General features: G+C 43.7%; 1 protein-coding gene across 1 annotated transcript; it reads right to left on the reverse strand.

Moving 5' to 3' along the window:
• Nucleotides 1-1,001: 1,001 nt before the first annotated feature.
• On the reverse strand, nucleotides 1,002-18,828 carry TAL2 (TAL bHLH transcription factor 2). Its single transcript, XM_082205772.1, has 2 exons — nucleotides 18,479-18,828; nucleotides 1,002-8,087 (listed from the first exon to the last, which is right to left on the reverse strand). The coding sequence occupies exon 2, from the start codon at nucleotides 8,067-8,069 to the stop codon at nucleotides 7,716-7,718; it is 354 nt and encodes a 117-aa protein (XP_082061898.1). The 5' UTR covers nucleotides 8,070-8,087; nucleotides 18,479-18,828; the 3' UTR covers nucleotides 1,002-7,715.
• Between the last annotated feature and the right edge of the window lie 2,477 nt (nucleotides 18,829-21,305).

The following is a 21,305-nucleotide window of genomic DNA, read 5'->3' on the forward strand; positions in this document are numbered from 1 at the left end:
TTAGTGCTGATGCCCAGATATGTCATGAGATCGTTTTTTGACTATGCAAAATGGCTTTCTCTATATCTGGCCTGTTGTTGTTGTTGTTTATTGAATTTATATACCGCCCTATACCTGGAGGTCTCAGGGTGGAGACTCAAATGGATTTTGATGGTTGGTGGCTATTTCCACCCACTTTGAGTGCATGCTCACCTCCCTAGATGGAAGTGAACAGACTTCTTTTTTGGGGGAGCCTTGAATTGGGCTGTATTCTGAGAAACCTACTTTGGAATTTGGAGAAAAGGTTGCTATAGGTTTTTAGTGGGCAGAAGCAATTCCTAGGAAATTGGGCTGCAAGACTGATTGCCCACGGGTCAGCACTACCTGTGTGCAGTGGCAGAGCATATGCCCAGGGCAGGCGCACTCCTGATGGGGATGTGGCACGCAGGGTGCCCTCCCGGGTGCAGGATAGTCGCTCGGGTGCCCAGAGAGGCACGAGCACCCTGCAGCCGGGGCGGAGCGAGCCACCCATGGCGGACATTCGGTGCACCGCCCGCCCGCAACTTCCAAGCTGTCAAAACAAAGGGGGAAGGTGGGAATGCCACCAGCAAAGCGGCGCACCTCCCCACTTATCCCAACAGCTTGGGAGTCACAGGCAGGTGTTGCGAAAAATGTCACACCCCTCAGTGGGGGCACTCGGGGCAGACCGCCCCCACCGCCCCCTTCCTCCGCCCCTGCCTGTGTGCTTGCTTGCCATCTGTTAAACCTGTACATTTGTGAATCATTTATTAGAAGATTTACTGTGATCTCCCATACACTTTCTTCGCAAAGTAACTGAGCCTATGGAGCTGTACCTGCCTTCTTCCTACTGCTAAGAGAAGCGGTAAGACCAGTGACTTCCTCATGTAAACAATGGCAAAAAATTTCTAGTTGGAACAATTTCATTTTTAATAGAAGAAACAAAGTGACCACTTTTGTAAATAATTTATTTCTTAATATATTAGCCATTAAATAGCATAGTATACAGGAAAAGGTATCAGTTACACCATATTTGTTCATAGCTATACAGAAGGAAATCACAAAACATAAAAAGTGCTGACAAAATAAATCTTTGGTAGATAAGTCTAGTTAAAAACGCAAATTGTACATCAATAGTAGACACAATTTCCCCCCTTTACTATAAAATTAGGCAGGACATTTTAGAAATATTACTACATGAAAACTTTCACCACCCTAAAATTAAGTTTAATCTGAGTTTAAGTTTAAGTAAAATTAATCTTCATTTGTTTGGGGTATTTGGGAAAGCTTATACATGCTAGGAATAATTGCCAAAATGAACAGTCCCAGCACAAAACATAGATTGTTAGTTTGGTATCTAATTAAAAATCATTTTAAGCCGTGAACGTGGGTAGATTTTTCATGAGGTAGCGTCAGAACTACTCCATCACTTCTTCACATTTTAAGTGGCTTTCCTGAAAAAGAACGAGACTATCAAATATAATAGTACGTTTTCATACATTAAGTCTTCATACTTAAAAAGCTACGGCAGATTGTAGACAACTATTTTCTACCATAATCCAAAATATGTTTCAGGCTCATTTCAGTCCCCAAGGATTGAGCCCTTAGTTCCTAAGCAAAGTTATTAAGGTCTTAAGCAGAATTTTTCACCCCCAGTTTCCCGGAAATAAGTCCCACTGAATTTGCTTCTAGACATGGTTAGGATTTCAGCCTTAGTGTCTCACTAAGCTAGGGTTGCCAGATGACTGGAATTTCCCAGACACAGCCAGAATACTGCAGCCGGAACACTAAGCCCAGTGGGACTTACTTCCAAGTAAATCTGTACGTTGTTTAAAACGGCCATTCAATGGGTTCCAAGGCAAGTCAGAATCATGTCATAGCTTATCTAACGTCTTGCAAGAACTGAGTGGCCGAGCGCTTCTTAAGATGCCCTAGTCTGTAGTCTTTCCACTGCGTGGTCATTATGCAATGAAAGATCTCTGTCAGTCCAGATCCCTAGAAGTCTGGGGTTTTTTTTAAAGTAACTGCTACTGTTGAATTATTGAATTCTAATAATTTTATTCCCACCTGCAATTATTTAAAACATACCATTTAAAAACGTTTGGAGCTAGTGGGGAAGAGGCAGACCTAAAGCAGTACAATTACCACAGCGCTATCATTTAATTTAATCTCACAGCAGTCCTGTGATATCGGTTAAAACGAGGCATTTGCTGGAAGCCAAATATGACTTAATGGCTGAGCCGAAATGGGGGCTTTGATGTCCAAAGCGCAGCAGCTTCGCCACTTTGCAGTTGCAGCAAAGTACAATATTTATTGGTCTTCTCCTTGAAGCTCACTTAGAAAGCAGAATTTCAGTCAAGAGACTTTAAGTGCCGTTTAACACAGGCAAATGGAAAGCAATGACCTCAGGAATCCATTTTGTCTCCCATGCTTTTAAACATTTGCATGAAACATTTGCTGGGAGAAGCCGTGTAGAGGTTTTGGGCCACAGTGTCACTGGTGTGCAAATGCCACCCAGCTCTGCCCTTCTTTCCACCTACCGAGACCATATAACACCAGTCCTGAAAGACCTACATTGGCTCTCAGTATGTTCCTGAGCACAATTCAAAGTGTTGGTGCTGACCTTCAAAGCCCTAAACGGCCTCAGCCCAGTATTCCTAAAGAAGCGTCTCCACCCCTATCGTTCAACCCAGACACTGAGGTCCAGTGCCGAGGGCCTTCTGGCGGTTCCCTCCCTGTGAGAAGTGAGGTTACAGGGAACCAGGCAGAGGGCCTTCTTGGTAGTGGCGCCTGCTCTGTGGAACGCCCTCCCATCAGTTAGGGAAGCCTTTAATGTTTAATGCTGTATTGTGTTTTTAATATTTGGTTGGGAGCCACCCAGAGAGGCTGGGGAAACCCAGCCAGATGGGCAGACTATAAATAACAAATTATCATTATTGCTACAGTGGTACCTTGGGTTAAGAACTTAATTCGTTCTGGAGGTCTATTCTTAACCTGAAACTGTTCTTAAAGTGAGGTACCACTTTAGCTAATGGGGCCTCCCGCTGCCACCGCGCCGCTGCACAGCGATTTCTGTTCTCATCCTGAAGCAAAGTTCTTAACCCGAGGTACTATTTCTGGATTAGCGGAGTCTGTAACCTGAAGACTCTGTAACCTGAAGCATCTGTAACCTGAGGTACCACTGTACTGATCCCAGGGGGATTCTAGAAGTCCTCAGTGGGTACCTGCAAATGGTTTTGAGGTGGAGGAACATGAAGAAGCTGAGGCTTCGACCACCTATGGCACAGGAAGCCAGCCAATCTGGATGGAGAGTTGCAAGTGGTTTTGGATGGGTTGCATTCTCCTTGAAAGAGCAAGTTTGCAGCTGTGGGGGCTGTTTCCTCCTACAAACAGAGCTATCTGTGGAGGCACAGGTGACAGAATCAGTGACCGGGATGCTCAAAGCAGCTCAAGCTGCTCTGCCAGCTACGAACCTCCAGAGAAAAAATATCTTCCCTCACTTGTTTACGTCCTGGTGACAGACTAGCCCACTGTAATGCATTCTATATGAGGCTGTCTTTCGAAATGGTTTGGAAACTTCAACACAGAGAATGCAATTGCATCCAAGTGTTTGGAACATGTAGCAATCAGACTGGTCTTTAATTATATAAGGTCTTTCATTACATTTAAACTGTTTCTGTTTTTGATTATAATCTGATCTGAATTACCATGCTGAGCCGTTATCCTGTTTTTAAACTGCTTTTCTTTTTCTTTAAAGTTTTGTAATGAAAGGGTTTTATGTTTTATGATTTCGAATGTTTCTGTAAGCCACCTCAGGAGAGCTTTGTTCTTGAAATGCAGTCCATGAATACTGGAAACAAATGAATGAAGTAACGTATTGATTTCCCCCTAATAAGCTTTAAAACTTGACAAATGTTTGTTAAGAAGGTGAGCATCTTCCTAAGATGAACAGTTTAAAAAACACACACAATAAAAAATAAACCTGGATAATAGATAAATGAATAGATTTAAAAGGCCGACAACAGCCACATTTATAATCAATAGTCCCCAGAACACTTTACAGTGTGCAAAGTGCTTTACATGAGGTATGCACACAGGGAGAGCGTGTGAAGGCATTGCAGTAGCCAGTGAAAGGAAGGAAAGAGAATTATGAAAATAAAGATTTATGAAAATAATATAATAATATGATACTGTGTAAAATATAACAAGTGTAATTCAGGGGTTTTTGAGAACATCTGGAAGTCTATTTTAGGTCCTTTTAAATTTCTTGCATTCTTTTTTTTTAAAAAAATGGGATGGGATATAAATTGTAATATAGTATATTGCTGTATAGTTTTGTTAGATATGTTTAATAAAGATTTTTTAAAAAATAAAATAAAAAGGAAGGAAAGATGAGAAACATCCCAAAGCCTCAACTTATCTAGAAGCAGGCAGGTGTAACAAAATAAGCATTTTAAAAGATGTTTTAAAAATAATAATAATAATGGGGAAACACTATTAGTGGCTAGCGTTTTTTTCCCCAAGTGGCAGATTCTCCTTGATAGTATATTCAGGATAATTAAGGGCTGAGTGGCAACTTTTCAAAAATAATAATAATAATGAAAGATGCAGTTAAAATTAAATGAAATACTTCTATTTCATTGACTTAGCTGGAGGAGTTAACACTTTAGTCCAACTATTCTTGAACTGTGCATAGGGATACACACAAGTATGCCGCCCGAAATCACACAGTTACATCCTCAGAGGTTTCTGTGTGGGCTCAAAATGCTCTCACACAGAGAAGGCTGCTAGTTGTGTCTCTTGCATGATTTACCGCTCCCAGCTTTGCCTCCTTCCAATCTGCCTCCTGGGGAAGGGGGATATTAGCTCCACTGTGCCCCTTCTCCAGATGGGATTGGATCATCCAGCCCATTCTTCTCAGCGCAGGCATACACTCTCAGAAGGGGCTGCCCCTTGCAACTGAAAAGACGATCGACTGGGTGGCTGCTCAAATTGGCTACTGATGCAGAAACAATGAGGGCAGGGGAAATCCTCCATAGGCAGGCAATTCAAACTTCTACTCCAAAAAGTTAACCTTTTCGGTGTAAGAGTGAAGCCAGATTAGATGTTATGTTATGTTATTCGCATAATTACTGCTTGTGTATTTATTTGTATACAGTGGTACCTTGGTTCTCAAACGCCTTGGTACTCAAACAATTCGGAACCCAAACACTGCAAACCCGGAAGTGTTCCGGTTTGCGGACTTTTTTCAGAAGCCGAACGTGCTCTGTTTTGAGTATAACGCTTCCGATTTGAGTGTTACAGTGAGGTCTGTCTGTTTTGGCTATTTATTTTGCGTTTTGTTTTTGCGGCTCTTTTTGTGTGTGACTGTGTGGAACCCAGTTCAGCTACTGACTGATTGATTGTGTGACTGCAGTACATTGTTTATTGCTTTCATTTTATGGATCAATGGTCTCGGTAGTTAGTAAAATTCATGTTAAATTGCTTGTTTTAGGGGTTGTTTTTTAAAGTCTGGAACGGATTAATCCATTTTGCATTACTTTCTATGGGAAAGTGCGCCTTGGTTTTGGAACGCTTTGGTTTTGGAACGGACTTCCGGAACGGATTACGTTTGAGAACCAAGGTACCACTGTACAAGTAAGAACCACGGTGGGCTGCAGTGGACTGCTAGCATTAACCCTTTGCCGCCACTGCTGTCTCAGTCCAGATTGGGGAGGGGGGCACCCCTAAAGCTGCTATTTGCTCCCAGAAAGCAACCTGCTTTCTGAGAGCCTTCTTCCTGATTTAAGAGCTCTCCCCCAACACCACTGTTCCGATCTGGTTCAGGGTTTCCAATGCTGCTGTTTTAGTAAATAAAACAGAAAGCATTCATCATAAGTCACATCTAGTCTGGCCCTGAATTGTTCGACCGGTTTTAATCCATAAAAAGGGTGCCTTGGGCTGCAATCCTAACTGTACATGCCTGGGAGTAAGCCCCATTGAATTCAGTAGGACTTACTTCTGAGTAGACATGCTTAGGATTGTTCTGTAAATCGACAAAAGTTTGGGGAATAGTGCCTTTGACGAATGTCTGAGAAGTAGGTGAAATATAATGTAGTCTTATTTCTCTTTCATTGTAAATAATGCAAACAGCAACCTGCTGCCTTATAAAAAGCAGTGGAATGGGTATCTTTCAATTAAACTGTATTTCCCATTAGGAAACATTTTTTGAGCAATTTGATTAGTTCCACTTGTTAAATTTAAATTGTGTGAGTTTAAAAGTCCACGCCGCCTTCCTACTGACTATAGCCAAATTTAAAAATATTTTTGCCCCCCAATCTACAAAACCAGAGTAAACAGTTGCTGTTCCTGAAAAATAATCAAATTTGAATGTATGTCTTTTAAGATTCAAATGTTTGGGGGGGAAATTAAATAAGCAACCCTAGTTTATTTATTTTGGCAATTTTGAATAAAACTGCAGCAGGTGTACTGGGCATGATTCATCCTCTCTTGGCTCATGTGTTTTCACTCTGAAAATATACCAAATATCTTTTGGTTTGATTTTCCAGTTCTGACATAAGCTGCAAAGCAAAAAGAAAAAACTGGAAATGAGATGCAGACATAAGAGCAATGACGATGATTCGTAACTTGCATGGCTGATGAAGGCAACAGAAATGAGTTAGCAGGGGGATTAGGTACTGTTTTCACCTGAGGCAAAAAGATTTTTGAAAAATACGACAACCTCTGCTCCAGGGCTCAGTTTTCAGACCAAGACTGAAGGCAGGGATATGGTGCTCTATCTGCAGTCTGCTGCTGAAAGCAACTACCTTTGATGTTAGGATGGCCTTGACTTTTAAAACAATTTAAACTGAAGGTAGATTGAATCTTCAGTATACGTTACTCAGAAGTGAAGAAATGGGCTTGCAGCCCTTCCTTCCACAAGCCTCCAAAAATGTGTGACATGAAGATTTTCCTCATACAGTGTCTCTGTAGTGGCCCAACTCAAGTGTTTCTTTCCTTTTAGGAAAGGTAAGAGGAGATCACATCAGCCCTCATGCCACACATTGCAGGAAACAAGGTAGAGAGGACTCACTCCACCACAGAAAAGAAGAGAAGAAGAAGAGTTTGGATTTGATATCCCGCTTTATCACTACCCGAAGGAACCTCAAAGCGGCTAACATTCTCCTTTCCCTTCCTCCCCCACAACAAACACTCTGTGAGGTGAGTGGGGCTGAGAGACTTCAAAGAAGTGTGACTGGCCCAAGGTTACTCAGCAGCTGCATGTGGAAGAGTGAGGAATTGAACCCGGTTCACCAGATTATGAGACTACCCCTCTTAACCACTACACCACACTGGCTCCACAGCCCAATAATTGTATGAACTGGGTCTATAATTGTATGAACTGCTCAGTCACCAGCTATTGGCTCCAATAACTCTCACCAATGCATCATGGGTAGTTTTCTGTGAGCCATACCAAAGATCCTTAGCCTTGAGATCAAAGCACTTTGTGGCAAGTAGAGCTGCTGGAATCCTGATCAACTTCCAGAGATTTGATATCCCTCTTTTTAAGTACTGAAAATTAGCATCTCCCAAAGAAACCGTTACACAAAATACATTCGTTAAAAGAGCAAAAGATATATATATAAATACTGTACATAGGCAGACAACCCACAACTTGTATAAAGAAGGGAAACTATCAAATTACTACCAGGAGGGCGACAGCCCCGACAAACAGCACATCACGGAGACGAGGCCTCTGACCAACACTCTGGGGCATTGCTGCTTGTGTTGGGAGAAGGGACCTCAGAGTCTTCAATGAGAGTCAAGTCTTCCATGCTTTCCAAACTTGGACTTGGCTGGAACAGTCCCAGTATCCTTCCCCGTGGATTCATCCCTGGCTGCTGCAGGCCTTGTTCCCCGAGCACCTTGACAAGGAAGTTGATGTACCTCATGGCTAAGCGGAGGGTCTCATTCTTGCTGAGCTTTTTGTCCGGAGGGTGGGTGGGAATGAGCTTCCTCAGCTTGGCAAATGCGCTGTTGACGTTCTGCTGCCTCCACCTCTCCCTGCTGTTGGTGAAGATCTTTCTGGTCATTCTCAAGAACCGGCAGAACTGGAGGAAGAGAAAAGCGTAAAGGTCATCATGAAAGGACTAGCTGAACTGCAGCCAGAGGATAGAAATAAACATTTTTTAAAAACCCTTCAATAAAGGTAAAGGTACCCCTGACCATTGGTGGTGCTGTGGGTTAAACCACAGAGCCTAGGACTTGCCGATCAGAAGGTCGGTGGTTTGAATCCCTGCGATGGGGTGAGCTCCCGTTGCTCGGTCCCTGCTCCTGCCAGCCTAGCAGTTCGAAAGCACGTCAAAGTGCAAGTAGATAAATAGGTACCACTCCGGCGGGAAGGTAAACAGCGTTTCCGTGCGCTGCTCTGGTTCACTAGAAGCGGCTTAGTCATGCTGGCCACATGACCCGGAAGCTGTACACCGGTTCCCTCGGCCAATAAAGCGAGATGAGCGCCGCAACCCCAGAGTCGGCCACGACTGGACCTAATGGTCAGGGGTCCCTTTACCTTTACCCCTGACCATTAGGTCCAGTCGCAGACAACTCTGGGGTTGCGGCGCTCATCTCACTATATTAGGCTGAGGGAGCTGACATTTGTCCACAGACAGCTTCTGGGTCATGTGGCCAGCATGACTGAGCTGCTTCTGGCGAACCAGAGCAGCACACAGAAACGCCGTTTACCTTCCCACCGGAGCAGTACCTATTTATCTACTTGCACTTTGAAGTGCTTTCGAACTGCTAGGTTGGCAGGAGCAGGGACCAAGCAATGGGAGCTCACCCCATCGTAGGGATTCGAACCGCCGACCTTCTGATCAGCAAGCCCTAGGCTCTGTGGTTTAGACCACAGCGCCACCCTAAACCCTTCAATAAGATAGCTCAGACCTAGAGTCCAGCTGCAAACCCAGTGCCTCTCTATTTCACTTCTGCTTTGTACGGGCCTGAAATGTTCCAGTAGACCAAAGGTCACTAGCGCCCCATTAGCAGATCACTCCAAGGGGAGCAGCAATATTTGTGAAAGGATAGCCAGAGTTGCCCTCTTCCTTTCTTTTGCTCTCTTGCTTTTGTCAGCACAAGCTCTGTGAGCAAATAGCGACCTTTGTGGGTTTCTCCGTTAGATGGCATGCTTCAAAATGCATCCTTGTCTCTCTGACATTTGTACAAGATCAGCAAACAGAGGCCCCCATCCACCCAAGGAATCCTTTTCAAATAGCTGACAGACTCCCAGTTTGTAGGTGGGACATTTATTTATTTACGGCCTCCCAACATGCAGCCCAATCCTAAGCATGTTTACTCAGAAATTCCACCATGTTCAGTTGTGGCTAAATTAAGTGTCATGGGATTATTGCTCTTGTCTATTTGCCTTCACCTTAAAATGTCTTCTTAGCCCTACCTCAGGGAGCTGTACTTTGAATGCTTTTGCCTCAGACCCTCCAAGTGTCCCTGTTTCCCAGGGACAGTACCAGATTTACAGAAGCCATCCCAGTTTCTAATTTGATCCCAGAATATCCCACTTTCCCTTAGGACATCCCTATTTTCACTGGGGAAATGTTGGAGGGAATGGAGTTATGTGACCTCCGAGCCAAGGAGATAAGTAACCTTTAGAAGACATCTGAAGGCAGCCCTGCACAGTGATACCTCTGGATACGAACGCTTCTGCTTGCGTATGTGTTGGGTTATGAGCTACGCTGACCCAGAAGTAGTTGCTCCCAGATGCAAACTTTGCCCCAGGATGCGAGCAGAAATCGCGCGCCAGAGGTGTGTCCGCAGTGGGAGGTGCGCTTTCACTAATGGTGCCTCATGTTAAGAACAGTTTCAGGATAAGAACAGACCTCTGAAACAAATTAAGTTTGTAACCAGAGGTACCACTGTATAGAGAATTCTTTTTTAAAAAGTTTCATGTTTTATTATGTTTTTATAGATGTTGGAAGCTGCCCGGTGTGGCTGGGGCAACCCAGTCAGATGGGCAGGATATAAAATTTATTGTTGTTGTTACTACTATTGAATAGGACGTCCCTATTTTCAACGGAGAAATGTTGGAGGGTCTGTTGTCAAGGTTAGCTTTGCAAACAGAAATCTCTTGAGTAAATATTCCGTGATAATGCAATAAAACAAGATCCATATCTGGGATCCAAAGTGACCTGATTCAGATTGCCTGCTTTGAGTCTTATTTGAAGCTGCTCTGTTACATATGGGCACTTTTAAATGTCCAAACATCATGAAAATGTGAGGTTTAGGGTTTTCTTGTCTGTTAGGTGCAAGGATGGTCCATTCAGACAAAAAAGTTTTCATGTTTATGAATGAAATTGCTTCACGAGCCATTATGTGAATGGTGTCAGAGAATGAACCCCAAAGAAAGGATCTGATATATATCTGTTGAAGTAAGTCTGGCTTTATATAATGTCTTCTCAGCCAGTTGGGTTTATTGGCATAGTACAAAATGTGAATAAAAATGATTCTGACCGCTCCAGAATATAGAAATTGTACCGAAGACACATTGTTGTCCAGGGTGTGTATACCCATATCACTGCTGTATGCTGTCAAACATATTTCATAGTGCTTCAAAGACCTATTTGACCAAAGTCAAAAACAGGACAAAGATGTGAAAGTATACGCATTATTACCTTCACCTCTTTGAAACTTCACACAGAATGAAGTCCGAGCAAACAAGTTAGAATCGAGAGCTGCAGCTCAGAAGCCCCAAATGAACATGATGAACAAAGCTCACCCAAAGGCTACTACCATACAAAAGATTAACCAATGCAGGGAGCTACAACTGAAGATCTGTTTCTCAATAGCCAAGGCTTTGGGCAGCATCCCTTAGTGAATCTATTCAGGCTGCTAAGCATCACCAGCCGCAGCAGTTCCTAGCACAAAAGCTGTATTTCTGGTGCATTTATTCCGCAATAAATGGCCGCTCAAGCAGCAGTAACCCTCGTAGGCTAGCAAAGAACCTCTGTATAATCCAGTGGGAATGAGGGCTTACGAACAAGTAAAATTTAAAGAGATTCAGACCTCCAGGGTATATAAATAGCTTAGATTTGTACCTGGCCTGTATCGTGCACATGCCAGCTCACCATGTTATGATGGCAGAATCTAGGGGCGCACGGATGAATAAGCCATAGCAGGTCAACTGCCCAGACAGACCTTCCACATCACCCCCAACAATAGACTTCTCAGTAGTGTCCGTTCATACATTGAGTGCAGCAGCTATTGAGTGTACGGTCTAATCAAGGACAGATAGATCAAGCTGGCGTACTACGTATCAACTCGCCTTTAGCATCCCCATCGTTGAACTTCGAAAAGGGTTAAGAAAATATTAGGGCCCCGATCCAGGTCTATAGCTACTGGCTATAGAGATAGAATCATAGAATCGTCAAGTTGGAAGGGACCCCAAAGGTCATCTCTCAAAACAACAACAACAAAGATGGGCCAGGATACTTTATGTCCAGGTGTATTTATTTTATTTAACAGAATTTGTATCCCACTTAAATATAAATAAATCTCTAAGAATATGATGAACAGAGGACTATGTACAAATGATCTCTCTCTCTCTCTCTCTCTCTCTCTCTCACACACACACACACACACACACACACACACCATTGCATATATATTAGGAAATAGAAGATATCCAGCTCCAAGGACCTTCCCTTACTGTGAGATGTGAGGTTACAGGGAACCAGGCAGAGGGCCTTCTCGGTGGTGGCGCCTGCCCTGTGGAACGCCCTCCCTTCAGATGTCAAAGAAATGAACAACTATCTGACTTTTAGTAGACATCTGAAGGCAGCCCTGTTTTGGGAAGTTTTTAATGTTTGATGTTTTATGCTGTTTTTAATATTCTGTTGGGAGCCGCCCAGAGCGCCTGGGGAAACCCAGCCAGATGGGCGGAATATAAATAAATACAGTGGTACCACTGTTTGCGAACACTTCTGGTTGTGCACCCTTCGAGTAACAAGCTCCGCTAACTAACCCAGAAGTACGTGCTCCTGGAAGCGAACTTTGCCCCTGGATGTGAGTGGAAATCGTGCGCATGCCATTAGCGAAAGACCGCTTCAGGTTGAGAATGGTTTCCGGTTACAAACGAACCTCCGGAACGGATTAAGTTTGTAACTGGAGGTACTACTGTAAATTATTAATTATTATTATTATTATTATTATTATTATTATTATTATTATTATTATTATTACCATCCACAAGGAGCCATGTAGACAAGGTCTAGTAGGTATGGGACAAGAGACAAGGGAGAAGTAGGTATTGGAACAAAGATACAGCCCCATTTAAGGTCTGATCTCATGGAGAAAAGATTCCCAATGGATGCTGCACTCTTGCTGCCAGGATCTTGCAACAGAAAGCAGTATATAGACATGAGCCCTCATCTGGCTGGGGCTGGGAACAAGGAAGGAAGCAAGTAAACCTGCTCCAAGACACTGGTTTTCCCCTGGTGGGTTGGGACCCACCACTGGTTGCAGCAGCAGCCGCACTACCAACATACCAATATAAAGGAAATTGTTCCGAACTGCATGTTTGGTTAAAGGTTGGAAAATGTTGATGTTCTTTCTCAGAGTCCAAATCTCCACCGCTTCAGAAATATTCACTAGTTTCAACCTGCCTTTGGAATTCAAATGTAACACAGAAACTTAGGCTCCAAAATGAATGGCCAACGGAAGCCCAGGATATTTTGCTACCTGAAGCAGAACTCAAACGGCTGCCCTCCCTCTCCAACTAGGCAAACAAAGCAATAAGGAATATGGTTCATTCCAATTGCAATGTGTTTTGAGGGTCTGCGAAACTTCGTCCTCAGTGGTACTGCAAATATAGAAGCAACATAACCTGGAAATGGGATAGAGAGTTTAAAATATAATAAAGTTTGCTTCCCTCTCACAATCTCATATTAAGTGAATAAAAGTTACCAAGTTAGTTTGTGGTGGGAAATTACAAGAACTTAGAACGTGTCGATATATGTATGTATTAGTATAGCCAACAAAATTCAAATTAAAAACAGATTCCAAAAAAACGAGATAACCCCTCATAACGGAAAAATGCCCAAACGCCTAATTAGTAAGGCTCAAAATGTATCCTAAAGGTCTCTTTTAAAACGTATGAAGAAATATCTTACAAACGTAAGAAAGTAAACAAAGTTTCTAGCTGCAATTCTCTAAGTGGATACTCCCAGGCATGGCCAAACTTGGCCTTCCAGCTGTTTTCGGACTACAACTCCCATCATCCCTAGCTAACAGGACCAGTGGTCAGGGATGATGGGAATTGTAGTCCCGGAATAGCTGGAGGGCCAAGTTTGGCCATGCCAGCTAGTCACAGCCTTCCCCCACTTGGTTCTCTCCAAATGTTTTTGACTACAATTCCCATCAGCCCCTGCTTAATGCTGTCTGGGGCTGAAGGATGCTGCTAAGCATCCAAGATGAGACTTTTAATATCAACTGGAGCTAATTGCCTACCCTAAGCAACCCAGTATTATCAAGGAAGCAGAATTTTGGAGGCCTTTAACAACTGCTTGCTTAAGACTGATAGAATGGGCTCTTAACCCCTTAACAACATACAAGTTCCTGGTTCTAAATAAATTGGGAGTGGGTTGGAAAATCTCGAGTGGTTCCCCCTCCCCCAATTGTAATGAGTAAAAGAAAATGGAATAGTCCCATCTGCGCCACTCTGAGCTCTCCCTGGACAAACAGCACAATACAGATGTAATAATAAATAAATACTACCTCATTTTTTAAATAAACAAAGCCCTGCGTGGTTCAGACAATGACATTTATTCTTTTCCGCAGCAGAAAGACATTAAATCCACTATCAGCAAGGCATGGACATACTATTATGAGTTGTATGTTTCTTAGCCAAGGAATCAATGAAATGGACTTCCCCACTAACCGTAGTTCTGTGAAGGAAACCAGCACCCTAAACCTAGAGCTCTACAAAAAAACAGACCCAGCAATGCAACTGATGTGGTTCTAGCATTATCAGGGCGCCATTTTGAGCAAGGGAGCCGGAATGAGATTTTCCAAGCACGAAGGAGTAAACTGCCCAACTTCTTTTGTTCTGTGTACTCACGCCAAACCTACAGTCGTGCAACCAAACGGACCACAAAAAAATTGGTTTCAGTAGAGTATCTATGGTAGCGGTCAGCAAATTTTTTCAGCAGGGGGCCGGTCCACTGTCCCTCAGACCTTGTGGGGGGCCGGACTATATATTTTTTTTGGGGGGGGGAATATGAACGAATTCCTATGCCCCACAAATAACCCAGAGATGCATTTTCAATAAAACCACACATTCTACTCATGTAAAAACACGCTGATTCCCGGACCATCCATGGGCCGGATTTAGAAGGTGATTTGGCCAGATCTGGCCCCCGGTCTTTAGTTTGCCTACCTACCCATGATCTATGGCATATGGATTTGCTCAGCAATGCAAATGTGGGTCCATGGTGGGAATGGAGGCATGTGAGAAAATATGTCTACCCTGCTTCTCCTTCATTTTCAAAGCAGCCTTTGCTAAACCCCTTAAACGATTAAAACGGCCCCCGTTTGTTAAAACAACAATTGAAACAGCAATTTAATATGGACTGCCTAGCTAAAACAAAACAAAAAATGAAAGCATTCCGCGACATACAGTCAACGCTCCTAAACAGCACCAGCACAGAAAATGGATGTAGTTTCCTAAGGTAGCACTTGCCTTCTAGGTGCTCAAATCTTGCTCACCTAGCCAAACATTCGCTTTTTAAAGCCATGCTCTCTAATCTCAGATGCCTGCAGATTTATTGCCATTTTTCAGTAGTGCACACGGAAAGGCACACTGCATATGGTCAGAGGCACTTTTCTGTTATTTTCCTGTTCCACTGAGTCAATTTGAAAAAGAGGTTATGGGCTGAAGAGGAATTAAGGGTTATACCCAGTGGTAGATTTACTCAGAGCAGACACACTCAAGTAAATAGCTATGACTAACTTAATTTCAGTGAATCTGCTCTAAGCAGAGCTGGACAGAACCCAAAGCTTTTCTTGAGCTTTCGTAGCCCAATAAGCAGCGGCATTTCAATATTATTGTTGGTTTTGTGGGTCCTTTAAAAGAATTATAATAAATAATGTGGGGGTTTTTTCAGGCTGATTGAAGTTTCTGACCACTTGAACAACAAAATAAACTTCTTCTTTTTACTGAGTCTGCATGTATTAGATCACTACTGCAATATAATTAATGTATGCAAGCCCAAAAGATTAAAAAATTACACTATTTTGCTTAATTATTTATTTATTAAAAAACAAAAGCGGTTTTCAAACGCACATAGGGTGAGTTTTGTCCATTTTAATTTGAGTAGCAGAGGGAAACAAAAATACTGAGATGCAATTTTTTAGTATTGGTGCATACAATTCCTAGACGCACTGGTCCCAGCTCAGAGGCTTGGATAACCATGCAAATACTGCACTATTCGCGTAGAGTTCCCTTATGAGCAGAGGGTACCTCATTCACTTCAGTCGGTTGTGCGTAAGAACCCTTGTGGAATTTTGAATCAGGGTCATTATGCAGCAATTAAGCGCCACGGAAATTAATGGGACTGCATTCTAAGTAATACATTGGTTTCGCTAATGAAGTCTGCTTTTGTGTAAGAATTACCCCAAACACAGCAATTAGAAGGGGGGCCAAATAAACAAGCTAAGATTAGTACCCCCAATTAAAAGCGCATTTAGGAAAAGGCATTGCCAAGAGTCATTCCCCCCCCCCCCGAAATAAAGGTTGTCCCCTGATTTAATTCATATCTCTCTCTCTCTCTCTCTCTCTCTCTCTCTCTCTCTCTCTCTCTCTCTCTGTGTGTGTGTGTGTGTGTAAAATCTAAGAGAGAAATAGCCAGAAAATATAAGGAAAGACAGACAGACAGACAGACAAAAAGCAGTTTTTAAAGCAAAAAATTGCAGCTGCTGGGGAGGCACCTAGATCAGAACCACAGAACCCTTTCCCATCTCATGTTTTTGCTAATCTGAAAGCTCCCCCCCCCCCGAAGCTGCTATTAAGTTCAGGAGGCAAATAAAATTGTGCCAGGGAGGACTAAGCCTCCCTATCACAGCACCTATCTCAGACTGCATTGGGGGATTCCCCCGTGGCTGCATTTGGCCTTAAAAAAAGTACAGTAATAATGATTTCCCACCATCATATGCAGTTTAGGGTGAAATGAAATGAGACAACGGGGATACGCAAATAGCTCTTTGGTCTCTGTGAACTTTTACAAACAGCTGTGGCACAAGGGGGGGTGCATATAGGGCCACAACGGGGCAGAGACTGGGGGGGGGTTTCCATTGCTTTCCCCTCCACTGCATACAAACTGCCCTTCCCTTCGAGCTGCTATTTGCCCTGCAAGGAAAAAGCACACAAGCCAAATAACAGCTTGGGAGGTGGTGGTTATAAGGAACAGGGCAAGTTAACCCCCCTCCCTCTCCCCAAAGCCACATGCTCAAACGGATTGCCCGACCCCCCTTGCTGTCAATATTTGCAAAGGTTTGCAGTTCTGTTTTTCGTTATTCTTATTTTATCGCCAAAAAGGATAACCACCTAAAATTTGGGAACCATGCAAATCCAGAATTAAATAACCACACACACCCCAAGTCATCAAAGGAAAATCATACCTAAATCACATGGGATGCTTGCTGTATAGTGTTAATTGTATTTAATATTTATATGCCGGTTTTCTATGTGTGTGCGCGCACACAGGCTTGAGTATAAAGAGTTTTCTCTCTGCCCATATCCAGTTTGGCCTTTCAAATGAGAGGGGGGCAGTTCTGAGATTTTTCAGCCAAACGGTGTTGGCAAATTCTAGCCGTAACAAAGTACCTTTTTAAGGCACTTTGATTTCATTGGAAGAAATGTCCTTAAATCTCTCCTGCTGATGGTCAACAGTATTCAAAGGTGTTTCTCTGGATTTTGCCCCACATTATAAAAACGTACATATATTATGGAACTGAAATCTGTATATAGTAAGGTACTGCCTGTGCTTTTTGGGGGGTAAAAAATAAAAAATGTGGTGCCTTGATAAATGTGCTGTGGGTGCCAGCCCATAATAGCTGCCATGGGCAGGGAAAATAAGAGGTACTCTGTATTAGTAAGTAGGATCACAAAAAAAAGCACTGGGTACTGCAATATGACCAGAGAGAATTACATGTTGAGCTGGTATTTTCCACTGGACACTGTATTGTTTTAAGTGGGATGAAAGTCCGAGGACTCTGTTGTTGCTGTTATTATCTTTTAAACAGTGTTTAGGAAAGAATCGACAAAGATAGCTAAATAGTTCCTATATGTATGCACATGCAAAGAACTTGCAACCCAGGCAAGGAATTCATAGCTGTCACTGTCATATACACTCAAAGGGGAGGAAATTCAACAAGACTTGCAACCTGCTCCCAAATACTTTATACGGAAATGCCATCAAAAGTCCTTTAAATGGAAACATACCCACAGATTTCGGTAGGATAGTTTCACGTAGTATGTGCTTAAGACAAGGAATGCAAAGCTACAGATCTGCCTCTTGGGGCACTGAGTGAATTTGTATTAATTAAACACTATAAAAATATTCCACAAGACACACAATGAGCTAGCTACCTTGCACGCTAAAGCATAAGAGTCTGTTGTCTGAATATTTCAAAAATAAATACGACAGAAACTGTTGAGGCTGCTGTGGTTTAATAAAGTGGCCCTATCACTTTGTATACATCGTATGTAATCGCATGTAGAATGTAAAGGAAGCCTCAAAGTGTCCGGTTTAGTGGCATTTTCCACCCAGGGGTGTACGTGATTTTAACACACCACATGGTTTTAAATGCTAAACTCTTGAAAGCTTCCAGAATTTCACTCGGTTGTTGATATTCCCTGTTTCTTCACCATTGTCACTGTTGTTATTATGCATTAAATTTGTATACCAGAAGGTCTCATAATATAAAAAGGCAAAACAAAAACAAAAACAAGAACAACCTAATAATACTCTCCTCCCCGCTGAATTCCATGCAATCTCAGCTGTGGAATGTTATTCAGACGGACAAAATGAGAACAGCTCCACTGCCGGTCTCTTAACTGCAACGCTTATGCTACAATGTCAGCAGCAATGTGGGAAAGAGCAGGGGGTACAACTGCCACCCTCCAGGTCTGGATTTAGTGACCTGTGAAGGAGCAGCCCTTTCCAGACATAGCCGGAGCCATGTGCCGCCACCACCTTATGAGTGTCCAAAGGAAGCTGTCAAGATTCTTACTCCTTCCCCAGCACAAAATTCAGCGCGGATGTCTAAAAAGGCATTCCAGTGAAACCACCCAGCAATGCCCTCAAAGCCTTTTGGTTCTGGGAAAAGTGGGAGTGTGTGCACATTTGGGAAAGTTGCATAAAAGACTAAAATGCTTTAAAAAAAAAAATCTAAGGAGGAAAAACCACACAAACACATTATAAGCAAAGTAACTTACCTTTTCGAAAGCTGATCTTGCAGAAGTGTTCGCCTGCAGCCCAAGTTCGCTCTGGCTGCTCCCGGTACTTTGCTCTCCCAGCTCTGAGACGCAAGAGCTGCTCTCTCTCCTGACAATCCAGCCAATTGCCGGTCCCTGCCTGCTGCCTCCTTTATAGAACGCCAGATCCTTTGTCTGGCGCGTGTCACCACTAGTGCTAGCGATCCAGGGAGCTTATTCCGTATCTCCTGGGAGATCCTTTTCATGCTGCAGCTTCTTGCTCTTCCTAGAATTCTAGCCCATGCTAGAATAGGTGGACAAGGCAGCTTTGGAGCTTTGTTCTGAAATGCCAAGATGTTTGGATTCAAACGCTAAGGGAAAAAACACACCAGACAGGCTATTTTTGCAAAAGGCCGTAAGTGCCGTATTTTTCGCTCTATAAGACGCACCAGACCACAAAACGCACCTAGTTTTTGGAGGAGGAAAACAAGAAAAAAAAATATTCTGAATCTCAGAAGCCAGAGCAGCAAGAGGGATCGCTGTGCAGTGAAAGGAGTGCTCTGATGGTGTTTCCTGCTTGGCAGGGGGGGGTTGGACTCGATGGCCCTTGTAGTCTATTCCAACTCTATGATTCTATGTTCTGGCTTCTGTGATAGCTGCGCAGCCTGCATTCGCTCCATAAGACACACACACATTTCCCCTTACTTTTTAGGAGGGGAAAAAGTGAGTCTTATAGAGCAAAAAATACGGTAGCTGGCAGTTGGCAATGTGATGTTTTCTATGTGTTGTTGGACTCCCATCAGCCCCCAGCCAGCATGGTCAATGGTCAGGGATGATGGATGTTGGGGGGCACCATCTTGCCTACCCCAGCCATAGCCTAACGAATTCAGCAGGGTTTTATAGGAGATGAGCTTCGTTTAAGTCTAGGCTTAGGAATCAGGCAGCGGGTGGGGGGGGGCTCAGCCCTGGAATTGATTTCCAAGTGCCTGGAGTGTTAGCATGGCAAAGGAAGCACCTCTGAGCATGTGCAGAGTGTCCAGCAACCGCCAAACATCATTGTGTGCCTGGCCTTTTGAGCGGGGAGAAGCTGGGAGACCAGTAAGGACAGCTTGGAGTCATGCTCAGAAACCTGGCAATGCTCTTTTTAGAAACCAATCGCCGGAATACAACACTTGTGGGAAAACACCAGTGTGGAAAATGCCTCGTGGGATGTAATTTTTTAAAAGGCAACAGGAATGGTTGTCGAAGAAAGCAAAACAAAGGAGACGCACGCTACTCTGGAGACTCGCGGAGGCTGTTTGTAATCACAATATTTTTCCGTGTATCGTTCAGTGATGTGTGCACCAAATATTTCACATAACTGCAGCCCAGGGACACACGTACATAGGTATGCAGCTACAAACAGGGGAAGGGCTGTAGCTCTGTTCAAGCTCAGACCTTGTGCGGAGTAACTCCAGTTTCAAACCCTGGTACCCACATTTAAATGGGTTGGGGGGGTCTAGGTATTGCCTCTGGTCACAAACCCTCAAGAGCAGTGTGTTTTTACATGAGTAGAATGTGTCCTTTTATTTAAAATGCATCTCTGGGTTATTTGTGGGGCATAGGAATTCGTTCATTTTCCCCCCCTTCAAAATATAGTCCGCCCCCCCCACAAGGTCTGAGGGACAATGGGCCGGCCCCCTGCTTAAAAAGTTAGCTGACCCCTGCTCAAGAGCTTCTGCCACCTAGACCGTAACTGAACGAGATGCACCAATTCTCTGACCTCCGACTTATAGTATGGCAACTTCAAAATGTTCAGACAGTAACAACCGTCACACAACAATTCAGTCAATAGCCACCCCCACCCTTGGTGACTGGCCTTTAGTCTACAGGGTTTAGATGTTGGTTGCAGCAAAGCATGAGAGAGGAGAAAGAGCTTCTCTCCTCTCAGACATCCTCTGTATTGTATTACTATGCTGTGCTGTTCAATGCTTATAAAGGTAAAGGGACCCCCGACCATTAGGTCCAGTCGTGACCGACTCTGGGGTTGCAGCGCTCATCTCACTTTACTGGCCGATGGAGCCGGCATACAGCTTCCGGGTCATGTGGCCAGCATGACTAAGCCGCTTCTGGAGAACCAGAGCAGTGCACGGAAACGCCATTTACCTTCCCGCTGGAGCGGTACCTATTTACCTACTTGCACTTCGAGGTGCTTTCAAACTGCTAGGTTGGCAGGAGCAGGGACCGAGCAACGGGAGCTCACCCCATTGCGGGGATTCGAACCGCCGACCTTCTGATTGGCAAGTCCTAGGCTCTGTGGTTTAACCCACAGCACCACCTGCGTCCCTCAATGCTTGTAGAAGGGTGCTAATAGTTTTGTAAATAAGTCCAATAGGTAGACTGATACCTTGGATAAGGTGCGTTCTGAAGTGCCTCAGGGAAGACCTTCTCAACTGGCACACTGAGCTGAGTGAGCTCTGTCCTGCTGCAATAGCTAAAAAATCAACACCAGGTCCCTAAATCTGGGTGCTGGACTTGGAAATAATTTGCTTGGTTCTGTGGTTTATTCAACAGGTGGTTGTTCCTCACCTGGCTAATGAACAAATTGGTGAATTTCTTACCACAGTTGGTGGCCCGTCAGTGGAGGCTGGCCAGCCCATGAGGGCAAATGGCGCATGTCTCACCAACTTCTCTGCTCTCAGGCAGCCCCCACCTGCCTGTCTTCTTACTTAAATCCAGACGAGGGGAAGTCACTGGCTGTCAGTCTCAGTATTTCGCTGTACAGAAGCATACCCTCTAACATGCCTCAGATGAAAATATGAAGATTTCTCACCCTCTCCAACTTCCCCTCCTCAACCCCCCATTTTTT

Source organism: Podarcis vaucheri, assembly GCF_965113315.1.
Source record: "Podarcis vaucheri genome assembly, chromosome: 17".
NCBI classification, from domain to species: domain Eukaryota; kingdom Metazoa; phylum Chordata; class Lepidosauria; order Squamata; family Lacertidae; genus Podarcis; species Podarcis vaucheri.